General features: G+C 38.9%; 2 protein-coding genes across 3 annotated transcripts; both read right to left on the bottom strand.

The window, feature by feature from the left end:
- Positions 1-201: 201 nt before the first annotated feature.
- txndc15 (thioredoxin domain containing 15) lies at positions 202-3,292 on the bottom strand. Of its 2 annotated transcripts, none has more exons than XM_015961501.3 (6): positions 3,094-3,291; positions 2,419-2,735; positions 1,328-1,471; positions 1,034-1,197; positions 599-729; positions 202-505 (listed from the first exon to the last, which is right to left on the bottom strand). In XM_015961501.3, the coding sequence occupies exons 1-6, from the start codon at positions 3,188-3,190 to the stop codon at positions 309-311; spliced, it is 1,050 nt and encodes a 349-aa protein (XP_015816987.3). In that variant the 5' UTR covers positions 3,191-3,291; the 3' UTR covers positions 202-308. The 2 variants fall into 2 exon arrangements, with proteins under 2 accessions (XP_015816987.3, XP_070411943.1); XM_070555842.1 differs by having other exon boundaries at positions 359-528; positions 3,094-3,292.
- A 5,843-nt stretch (positions 3,293-9,135) lies between these two features.
- c10h5orf24 (chromosome 10 C5orf24 homolog) lies at positions 9,136-11,772 on the bottom strand. The gene is made up of 2 exons (XM_015961500.3): positions 11,606-11,772; positions 9,136-9,934 (listed from the first exon to the last, which is right to left on the bottom strand). The coding sequence occupies exons 1-2, from the start codon at positions 11,630-11,632 to the stop codon at positions 9,275-9,277; spliced, it is 687 nt and encodes a 228-aa protein (XP_015816986.1). The 5' UTR covers positions 11,633-11,772; the 3' UTR covers positions 9,136-9,274.
- Positions 11,773-11,825: the final 53 nt, after the last annotated feature.

The following is an 11,825-nucleotide window of genomic DNA, read 5'->3' as shown; positions in this document are numbered from 1 at the left end:
CAAGGCTTTTTTAGGGTGGCCATTTTCACCCTATGCCACCCCAGTAGATATGTCCCTAGCTGGCAATTCATTAAACAAGTGTGTGCTTCTGAACTGTAGGATTATTTGCCTATCAGGGAAAAAAGCAAGCACATGGTTCTGACTTCTCCAACCAAAACCCAATAAATGTGCTCTAAAGCATGTTTTTAAAATATAAATCACAACATTTCAAATATTTTATTTTGTTTTAAACACATAAAACTCTACGAAATTGGACACATTCAACATTTCAAAAATAAAGTTCACATTCTCTCTGACTTTTCTTGTTTTCAGTCTTGGTGCTCATGCTCCTGTCCAGGAATGAGCCAGCGGATGCTGTCTGCTCGCAGAATGGCGTAGACTGTGAATCCAGTGATAAAGAGGTGAGAGAAGACTAACAGCCAGTCAATGCCCTTTACTGGGACACTGGGCAGAGGCCCAGCATAATCTGCATCTGTCAGATTTCTGTTGGGCTCTACTTCAAATCCTTAAAAAAAAAAGAGAGAGAGTCTGCCAGTCAATTAAAATGAGTGAAATAGCTAAACTGCATTGTTTCATTCGGTTTCTGTTGTATGTCTACCTGTCTGATTGGCAATGAAGGAAGTGAGCATCTCCAGAGTCCTGTCGGTGTGGTTGAAGCGAGCCATGGGCTTGGCCCCCTGGAACAGCAGAATGTTTGGGACTGCCACCGTCCCAAACCTGGTGGAGAGGCTGGTGGAGGAAACATGACAATTCTTAAAGCCATATATTTAAGTCATGGTGATCAGATTTTAAATAATCACCTTTGGTTACAATTTTCAAATACATGAAAGTTCTATCTTGTATTTTTAACTCAAATCTGTGTCTAGTTCATGCATCATCTGAGTAATCAGCTGCATTTCTTTCAGAAAACATGTTAGATTAACTGAAACCACAAAGAGAAAATGTGTAAAAATGCTAAGTTAAGGTGCCTCAATGTGACATTAGCAGTAAGTAAGCTAACACATGTTACCACAGGAGCACGGTTTGTATTCACCTGCTGTGCTGTGAGGCATCTAGTGCCAGGAAATGCATGCTGGGAAAAACACGAGGCAGAGCATTGAAGTGAGGAGCAAGGTTGGCTGAGAACCGACACCAGGCGGTGAAGAACAGCACCACAGAGCACTCTGTGCTGTTAGCATTAAGGTACTCCATCAGATCCTGAAGGACGTGGGAAGAACATGTTCAATAAACCCTCTGTCTGCTCTTTAACATTACATGGAATAATACTTGAGTCGTGATGACCAACGTTTTATAATTCTGGTAGGAGAATAAGCTAAACATTTGCTACCTGTGAAGCGTTGAGAACCTGAACGGTGAAGTTCTCCATCCCTGTGGTGTTTCTCCTATCACAGGTCACTTTATAGGTTTTGGCTGTCTCTGTGGTGTTCTGCTCTTCTGGTGGCGTGTCTGCAGGCACCATCTCAAGACTGACCTGCAGGTAAATACAAAATCATGAGAACTTCATTTACTGTTGCAACTAATGTTATGTAAAAATGATTAGTTAAGCATTTAACCATGACATAAACTGATATTAAAGAGCAAAGTGAAGGTAATTTTTTTTCCTAATTCATATAAAATGCTGTTCAAAAAATACTATTTGAAATGCTTATTGTGGATATTTCATTTTAAAATACATAACAGCAATTTTTCTAGTAAAAAGTGTCATTTTTCAGCAAAGCTTCTCAAAAGGCTCTTTTTCTAAATCTGAACCTCTGACGTAACCAAAGGGAGTTAGAAGCTAGGCGTTGCCTCAGCTCAGTGTGGAGAGTGGGTAGTTTTAGGGTAGAGGTCGTGAGTCAAGTGTGTGTGTGTTTACTACTGTTGGGCTGTGTTCATTTTGATAAACTATAGTTTGTGAAGGCTGTACCAACTCCAGCTTGTCCGGACATCAAGTCCACGGGTTTCCAAACAAGAGAAACAATGCCTCTATCTCCGTGCCCGAGTGCGTTTTGTACGGCTGAAAAGACGGGACCGTGCTGAGCTCCGGAGACCCGTGGCGGGGTTTAAAAGATTAAATGCGGATTTCTGGAACCCTCAGAACCAGGTCAGAATTGACCGCCGTGGCTCAGCGAGCCAGTGGAGCTGGTTTCTGGGTCGGAACCAGATCAGAACCGCTGCGGACCACCAGGAAAAGATCATGTGCAGCTTTTAAAAATACCAGCTGGACTGGCTCGCTGGTGTCTGGGTTGGATCCAGCCTAAAAGCCTAAATAATTTATGTATGTGTTAAATTTTTTTTAATGAGTTTCTATTATGTTTCTCTAAACACTGGTTCATGGGAGTCTCTAACTTGCAATTTGTTCTTTAAATTCCCTTCATATTCTAAAGCTTTGATATTTTCAACTGTGCCACATCTAACTAATGTAGTTCAGTGGTGAACCTGTTGCAGTGATTCGGATTCCCACTCTTCCATCCACTCTTCATCAGCAGCAGCAGCAACCGGAGGTGGCGAGCCACACTGACCACTGCTCTCATCACAAGGTGGGGAGAAGCCAGCCTGGAACTCTTTCACATTCTTGGGAATCAGAGATTCAATGTCAGATGGATCGATCGGGATTTCTGTCCCCATCACGGCATCTGCCATTTCAGCTGTCTTAAACTGTCTCTTTGGCAGCGAGTCGAAATCCTCTGACTCCACAAATGTTGGGTCGTTCTTCAAGTCAGATGCCAAGCCCTCTGATGGTGGCTCATCGTTTTCTGAAAAGAGATGCATACCATTGTTTAAATGATACTTTAGCTAATTAAATTTTTCTTTTTATCAATAAGTGTAGATAAAATGCAGTACATATTTTAACAGAGCTCAATAAATGCAGCTTAGACTGTTGCTCGTGATGCTAGTTTTCTAAAACGCATATTTGTTGTTTTCTTGGACAAAAGGTATTTGATAAACCTTTTGTGGACGCTTTGATTTTAATTTGATTATTAAATAGTATATAACAAAAGACTGGTGAAAACAAAACCATGGAGTGAAATATGATACAAAATAAGGTAACATCAAGTTTGTCTAAACAGCAGCATCACTAGCTTACTGTTTGACTAGCTAACAGTTTCCTACCTTCTGCCGTCACAGACGACGAACTCCACACGGTAAATTTACACAAAATAAATAATAAATTAAGCAATAAAAGAAATGTATTCCTGTTTCCGAACATATTTTATAACACAAACAAACAAAATACGCAATGATGAGCTATGAGGCTATCGCCTCGGAACGAATTATTGAAGCGCTGACGGAGTGTGATTAGTGACACACGGGTAAGTTTAGCTTCCGGTGTATGGCTCTCCCAAAACGCACTTCAAATTAAAAGATCATCCTCGGACCAATTGACCAGTTTCTGCCAGTTTCTGGCTTTCCCGTTATCTAGACTAAGTAGGTTATTAGTGCTAATTTAGAAACCTTAAGAATGTACAAGTATTATTCAAAGTTTAGTTTAATTTTAGGAAGCTGTAGTAACTACTTATGTCCGTCAGAGGGCGGAAAACCCCTTACACAAGAAAGCCAGACAATAAAGGATGGAATTCTCCTGGTTTCATCAAGTCAAACAGCAGGTTAGAAATAAGTCAAATACAAGTTAAATTATATTTAAAAAACAGTAAAAAGAACTGCATTTCTTTTTGTTACTGGCTGTTTTCTGTGTTTTTTTTTTTAAATTTAAGTAGCTTATAAATATACATCGTTTTTCTGTTCAAAACAAAAATGTGGGACCTTTTCTTTTAATTCAATGTCTATGAATGTCTGTGTATTTATAAGATGTGTTTTTATTTCTTTGGTGTTTAACTAATAATTAAAATAACCTAATAGATTTAAAGGGGCAACAGTGACAGAAGAAGTGTCCGTACCTCCAAAATGCATTTTATTTTGAAAGAATTTTAAGGAAGCTTTTCTATTATAATTACTGTGTTGTAACTTAATTAAATGTAGTTTCCTCATCCTCTACTCCTCAATCATATTAATATTCCCAGAAAGACAAAAACAAGGATTAGGCGTTTTACTGAGGTAAAGAGGCTAAAATGTCTTCTTCGTTGTTTTGTGGCCTAAAATTAATTATTCTTCATATATTTAAACATGCACCTAAAATGTCAAATAAATGTCTTGGTGCATGCTCATTGCTTATCTAGACCGAGGATTACAATAAATCATACATTTGAATTAAAGTTTTTCAGAAACGCTTGAAAAAAATTCTGATCTATAGCTTTTGAAGGGTTTGTCAAATGTTTTATTTTTAATTATGTTGATGATGATTTAATGATTCTAATGTGTTCATGCATCTCAATTTCATTAGAAATCCTAACTTTCATGGTCATCGCTTCCTAAAACGGGATTTTTATCCTGATCCTAAACTGAAGCAGTTCATTCATGAAAGCACAATTAATTCAAAACACAACCTTAATTTTAAAGATTTATTACACAATTCTTCACATTTCACAACAATCATGCAGGAATAAAATGGGACGTGTCCAAAGCTAAACAGGCTTCATCAGTCACACTCCTGGAATAACTAGACATTAGAGCTTCTTAAAAACACAGATGTGAGGTGACGCTGAAGGGTGAGAGAATAAACAACAGAATATCTAAAAATCATAACACTGATATTAACTGTGACCCTCATAATGTTCATTTTCATTTCTTACATTCTTCTTGCAAATGGATTCCTTCTGCAAAATACATTCTAATTATTGTTTCATTACAAAATTTAGTGAATAAAATAGATTAAAATGTACAGTAAAGCTTTAATCCTAGCTTTACTTTAGACATTTAGTATGAATTATTAATAGAGGCAAAATCTAACGTCTCGTGTAGGCATCGTTATGATGGGACAGCATATGTTCAGCATCTATACATGTACGCTTCTTAAGACTTTTTTATATTTTGACTTAAATAACCTTTACTGTAAAGAATGTCAATGATTCCCTCATGTCCGTGTCCAAAAGATAACACAAACCATTTAAATATATTTATATTATAATTTAGACTGAGCCAATTTTTTCTAAACTATCCAGAGAAGCTGAAAAAAAGACTTTTCTTTCCAAATGCTGAACAAATCAAATATATATGTGAGGTTAGCTTTCACAACATAACATCCACACAAAGATCCTTTTAATAAATCGTGTATAGAACTGCACTATTTACCTTTAAAACACAAAAATCAAACAAACCAGCTACGTTTGCTTGCTGTGGAGTTATTAAATACAAGAAAACTATTGTTTACTTGCTTTCTTGTCAAAAGAAGTAAAACGTTACAGTGCATGAATTTATTTCTATTTATTCTAGAATAAACAGATTGATGTGATAATTTAACTGTAGAAAACAACCTTTAGGGTGAAGAGACGTAACAGAAGGTGGAGCGATGCTACAAGTGTCGATTTTGTGTCTGAATAAGCTGCGAGACATCTTTTTAAGGTTCTGTTTTTCTGTCATATGAGGTTTCTGTAAACAAAAGCTACCTGGCTAATAGTGCGTCGCACAAGCACATTTACACCAGGGGTTAAAACCTTTTGAATTGTTCCGACACAGTTTAAGAATTCAGTAAACCACGGTTACCAAAAAATACTACAAAAGGATATGTTGGAAGCAGAATAACATGTGGATTAAACACTAAATTAAATTGTTAATATCGGTTTTGTTTTATTTTACTATTTGACCGACCGATGCGACTTGAAGGGTAGAGTCGAACGTGTTTAGTTTGCTCTCGTCGCTCTGACAAAAGGAACAAATGTCTGCAGACAAGCGGCATTCTTTGGTGAAGAAGAGTGAAAAACTTTGTGAGACGTTTCATCCACACGGCACGAATCACCCAAAAGGTACTGGGTGGAGCTTTAAAATCACAGCAATAATAAAAAGTTAATTACAGTAAAACACAACATTTTATTGCACCAAATTTCAGTTTATAACTATGTTAGCAGAGAATTCAAACTAATTTGCTTACTGAAGTTGTTTGACCTCTTTATAAATAATACAACTCAACATGGAAGAAAAAAGGCCAAATTTGACTTTAAAAGTCTTTGATTACATGGTCTCACTATATTTACAGTGTAACATGCTATGAAATATTAAAAAATAAATTGTTTCGTGACATTTTTGTTAAAATATCAGCTTACAATGAATAAAATACAGCTTCATGTGGTCAATATTTCACCATTTCTTTACATTTTATCCTCAAATCCAAAATTGTGAGGATGTTTTAGGGAAATAAACAACAAGACAATGAAATAAAGTGTCCCTTTCTTCCTCATTAACCATTGAGACAGTCCAGTTTGCACCACGTGTTTCTGTAAGTTGGAGATGTAAAAAATGCAATTATTCATCTAATGAGGTTGAAATTGATCACTTGTTATTTTTAGGTGACGTGTAGAAAAGCAGAGCCTTATAAAATGTACAAACTGGAAATCTATAGGGATATCAAAAATCTTCGGACTGCATCCAACAAAAAGTAGCTGAAAAAACGAATCTGCGCTGAGCATCCATGTATGCAATCACTAAGCAATAAAACTTAAGTTATATTTGGAAAACCTAAGATGAGTCTCGGGAAGATCTTGCAGTGGGAATAAACCTCGTTCGTCTGCATTTTCAGCTCTCCTGGGCCGACTAATGAACAAACAAGGTGATGGGAGAAGCTCAGGGGAAACAGAACGTTTGTGTTTTTATTTAATTTATACTTATGTAATAAAACAGGAAAAAAAAACAAAGAAAAACTATAAATAAGCCTGTAAACTGAGTTATGACATCTGCATGCAAAAGATAACAACAATAATAAATAATAATAATAATAATAATAAAATCTTTTTGTAAGTAGAATCTAGAAAATAGAAGACGACTACTAAAGAAGTCGTGTTTTTAGGGCTTTCCACCGGAAACATAAGCGGTACGTAATGTCTGCCAACAACTATCCTTATAGTCAGTTTGTATCCACCGGGCGCACAGACACGCATCCCCCAAGTGTAGAATCCTTACTAAAAGTTTACGTAAACTCAGCCATATTTAAAAAAAAAAAACATTTTTTGCAAACTAATTTTCCAACTTTAAAAGCTCCGCTTACACGAAGCTTCACACAGTTCCTGCTTCATAAATCTAAACCAGTCCTAGAAATGTGCTCAGGTGTCCATGGATCATATCCCGCCTCCTACACGCCCACGTTCTGCCGTGAATGATCGATGTAGGGCTGGGCAATATGGCCCAAAATCAATATCACGATATATTGAGGATTTTACCTCGATAACGATTAATGGACGATAACTACAGGTATGCGCAGAAATAAAAGTTGTCCACTAGATGGGGCTGTCAAGTGTATTACGTTGAGTCCCATTTTTACGTGACTCATGGTGGTACAGCTTCTTAAAGAGACATGAGCGTTGTCAACATACACACATCTTTCATTTTTCTAATCATCAAATTTATTGACATTGGAAAAATTATCTCGATCAGAGTCAGAAACTAGGATAGCGATAAATTTTCGATTTATTGCCCAACTCTAGATCAAAACACTTTATAAATATTATTATTTATAAATATTCTGCATAAAAACAAGCCAACTGATAAGTGGCAATCCAAGGTAACTATGGCAACCGAGACATGGGCCGCTTCTCAATACCCAAGTACGCTAGTATGCTCTAGTGTACTTGACAAGTCCGCTCTTGGTAAGTACGCCAGAAAGTCCATTCTACCGAGTATGGGAGGACGAGGGCATCCTTTTGAACAGAACTTTGTTGCTAAAAAAAATGGCCAAATAATAAATAAAAACTGACATAAAAATAAAAGTCTGTCTGTTAAATAACAATTACATATTATTTGTATTTGGTCCGCTTTTGACCATCTCTCGCAGTTCATTGAAACAGCTGTTTATGGCAACTCTGCTTTTATTTTGATAGTGGTTGGCTAATTAGCATTCCAAGGCATCGTGAAGAGTCAGAAATAAACAAACACTTAAATGTTTTGATGAAAAATGTTATTTTCATTTACCTGCATAAAATGCTGGTATTTTAGCTACTTTGATTAAAACGTTGACCTGATATTATACAAATTTAATATAACTGTTATTTGGTTATTTAAGGGACAAAATAGACTTTATTTAAATTTCAGGTTGTTTTCTTTAACGGTAGCATAAGACAGCCCTTGTTGCCAAGAGGTTACGAAGTATGATTCTGCTCCAAATGCCATCCTCATCTTCCCTTACTCAGTAGAATAGATGTTCTGTAGCCTGGCAAGCCAGACTAAATAAATGTATTATTTAGTCTGGCCATGCTCCATTGACGGCTCTCGGTTGTGGGGCGGGTTCTACCGTTGTCTTTCAAATGATCTCCGCATTCCACTGGATAATGAATGTGACATACTCTTGTTTCACTCTGTTGCATCATCCCACCCACCAGGCATATAGAGTGCCCTGATTGGCCCACAAAGCGGATAAAGCTCTGTGATTTGTTCACTAAGCAGATAGAGCACTATGATTGGCCCACCATTATGGACCAATCACAGCTCTTTATGTGTTTGAAACCCCTCTAGAGAGTTGTGATTGGCTAGCCAGAGTCCTGGTAGGAGCTGCTGAGGTTCCAATGGAGCATGTCTAGACCAAACTTTGCAAAGCAAGAATTTGGTCTAGTTCACTAGGCTAGATGTTCTGCTGTACTTGCCAAAAACATACTTAAAAAGTACACAAGAACGTTCTAGCGCACTTGGCTATTGCGAAGCGGCCCGGCTGTAAGGAACACATTTGCTGCATGTCTGAAACGCTCCAGGTAGTCAGGGACAGGCCGCTGAGACTGCAGGTAAAAATGAATCAATTATATTACGCGCCACTTTTGCATCTGGTGGAAAACCGAGTAAAACTGGTTTGGTTACCGAGAGCATGTCGAGATGCTGCTCATCTTTTTTCAGCAGACACCAGATCGCAGAGACAGCTGCTTGTTTAAACCGTAATGATACAGGTGATGATGCTAACACATGAGCTCATTTGTATTGTGCTGATGCAACTTTTGCTTTTAAATGCTACATGTAGGAAGTTGAACTAGGAGCCGTTGGGCTGAAGCTTCGTGCTCCGTGAACAGCTGATTTGTGACTGTTTACGCTCTACAGTGGAGGCATTAGGAAACTAATGAGAAGTATATTAGATGACAGGCATACACATAACAACACTAATATTTTAAAAGCTTCTTCTCACTCAGCCTCACAGCACAGCGGGAAACGCGACGGCCGCCCCAGCGCGAAGCAGGAAACCTATACGTGTGTCAAATGTTCAAGCAGTTCAGGGAGAAGAAGAATCAGTGCAGAGCCTTGGCTCGTTAGCTGGCTTCTCTTTGCAGGAAGGTTCACAGAGGATTTCTTTGTGTGGCAGTGGGTAGGGGAAGGCTGCTCCACTGCAGGTGCTACTATAAGCTAGTTTGTTGAGGCGAGATAGACCTTTAATGCTGCCCGGAGGTCGTCCAGGGCTGACCTTATACCCAGCAGCTCTGGTTGTACCCAGCGGCCTTCCCGGACTGGTTTTAAACCCAGCAGCTCTAGTTGTGCCGAGGGGTCGTCCGGTGCTGGTTCTATATCCAGCTAGCTTGGTGGTTCCCAACGGCCTCCCGCGTCTGCCCGTCTTCCCGACCCCTTTGCTCTTCTTCTTGGCGTCATCTGGAGGTTGCTCGGCTCCTTTCAGGACCGTTATTTTCCCAGGTGAGCGCGGGTCACCCACAAGAACGTCCTGTCTGTGGCACACTATGGGCTTGTGGCTCTGGGTGGGTAAGGTCATGGGGGCCAATGTCATCTGGAGGGACGTTGGAGGGGGAGGAGGGTAGAACTTGTTGGGCTGGGATGTGCACAGTTCAAAATGAGAGGTGGGGTCGTGGCCATCCTCTGCGAGGCAAGATGGCCTGCTATTTATGCAGAAATCGCTGCTTGTCACCTGGCGCATCATCTTTTGCTGGGGGGGGGGGGGGGGGATAAAAAACAGTTCAGAGTCACTGATGTCTGGTCAGTAGATAAGCATTCAGATGATGCAAAACACCAGCAAATCCACCTTAAAGACTAATTTGATATCTATTTAATGATAAAACATTAGAGCAAACATGTTTTACGTTAAATTATCGCTTCATTTTATTTTTTTCTAACGGTGTCTGTGCACAGGTTGTAAATAATTGCAATTTTACTAATAGAAGACATCTTTCCAATGGGATATTGATGAGCTAATGGCTTGACAGAGCCCAGCAAAGTTTGATGCTGCCTGTGCGCTGCCTACTGCACTGGCCGTAACAGCCATCATAAAACAGATCCCAGAGAAGTAACTATGTTGTGGAGGTTTTAAAAATGAACATCACATTTGAGCTTCAAGAAAATTTGGAGTCTTTTTTTTTTTTATATTTGGACATCTCGCTTGGTTAACAGCAACGTGATTCTTCTACTGTAATGCAAAATGGATGTTTTATCTCAACAAATAACACAAGCCTGCAGGAGCTTCTGCCATGAAGTGGCCAACGCTAATGGCTAGCTTAAACTAATTCCATTTTTGGTTCTTTTTTTAAAACACAGGAAATCTTTCCTGTGTAGCTTAAACTATTCGAGAAGTCTGCCTCTTGCTCCGATGTTAAAACAACAGCCTTCCCTGTCGTGAGTCAAGATTGATGAGTCAATACATGCTAATTCATAGTCTGATGTAGATCTGAGGATTTTCAAATCCTAGCATTTCACTGCCTATTTTCTATCAGAAGCTAATTGAGAAGATAAGTGATTAACTACTTTCATGTTCAGCCTGCATGAAAAACTCAGTGACCATTTATCAGAAAAAAAAAACATTTTTCAGTCAACCACACCTTGAAAACAGATTCAATCTACTTTTGCCCTGGCTGTGCTCTAACTAGCCGTTAGCTCATCGGTCCTGTCAGATGCAAACTCCCTCTCCAAACAGAGGCTGTTCTGGGAGCACTCTGCAACAGGTCTGCATAGAAAAAGTTAAAATGTCAAAAGTGATAACATCTCAAATCTTTCCAAGAATTTCAGCAAACATCACTTACATTTTGACGATAAAGCTGCGCAACCTCTGAAACCTTTTCCTCTAATCTTGTGTTTTATTGTCCGAAAATATATTTATAAATGTAAAAACTCAAGATTGTAGTTAATTTGACTTTAAAATGATTCAGTTTTAAAGGGGGCTGTCCTTTTAAATCACTGTGATGACAAGGCGGTCCATGTTCCTTTTAAACCAAACAACCCTTATTGTAATGCCACTGCCGCAGTGCCTTTGAGCAACTTTAATGTGCCAAGAGTAATATATAAAGATAATTTTGAGTCATTAAATAGCGAGGAGTCTATAAGCCAGGGGGTGGGATGTTTTACTACCACCACAAACACACCATCTTTAGTGTTTCCATTCACAAACACATGCACATGGATTCCGCATCTTTGTGTTCAGACACAATAAAACCCTCCGGTGACGTCCGACACCAACAGCTGGATTCAAGCCTTCTGGCCCAGTATTCCATATATTTACAGTTAAAAAAAATTAAACCATGACAGTAACACGAAGGGTTGAATTTACGTGCCATTTATGATACTGAATCGTTCCGTTCCTCCTCCTCCTTGCAGAAGGTTACTGTACCTCGATTGTTAGCAGATCTCGGAGCATTAAGGGTTAAGGAGAAAAATGATCTTTCATCCCTCAAAGCGTGAGTCGCTCCATTTTCCCCACTTCTTCTCAAATCACAGGACGTCTGCTTCGCTAGCGAGCGGTCTCCGCATCGAACTACTTCGACCAGAAACGCCAAAACCGCCTTTTCTTTCTTTCACCTCCCAGCTCCTGCGGTTTGGTAAAGAAACGC

Source organism: Nothobranchius furzeri, chromosome 10 (genome assembly GCF_043380555.1).
Source record: "Nothobranchius furzeri strain GRZ-AD chromosome 10, NfurGRZ-RIMD1, whole genome shotgun sequence".
NCBI classification, from domain to species: domain Eukaryota; kingdom Metazoa; phylum Chordata; class Actinopteri; order Cyprinodontiformes; family Nothobranchiidae; genus Nothobranchius; species Nothobranchius furzeri.
The sequence above is the reverse complement of the archived record's forward strand: the minus strand, read 5'-3'. Positions and strand labels throughout refer to the sequence as shown.

What these genes read in the sequence shown, in the direction of transcription:
- txndc15 (XM_015961501.3), bottom strand. Translation starts at nt 3,190, where the DNA reads ATGTTCGGAAACAGGAATACATTTCTTTTATTGCTTAATTTATTATTT. An exon ending in GTCGTCTGTGACGGCAGAAG is followed by an intron (nt 2,736 to 3,093) that starts GTAGGAAACTGT and finishes ATCTCTTTTCAG; the next exon opens with AAAACGATGAGCCACCATCA. An exon ending in AGGTTCTCAACGCTTCACAG is followed by an intron (nt 1,198 to 1,327) that starts GTAGCAAATGTT and finishes CACGTCCTTCAG; the next exon opens with GATCTGATGGAGTACCTTAA.
- c10h5orf24 (XM_015961500.3), bottom strand. Translation starts at nt 11,632, where the DNA reads ATGCTCCGAGATCTGCTAACAATCGAG. An exon ending in GAGATCTGCTAACAATCGAG is followed by an intron (nt 9,935 to 11,605) that starts GTACAGTAACCT and finishes CCCCCCCCCCAG; the next exon opens with CAAAAGATGATGCGCCAGGT.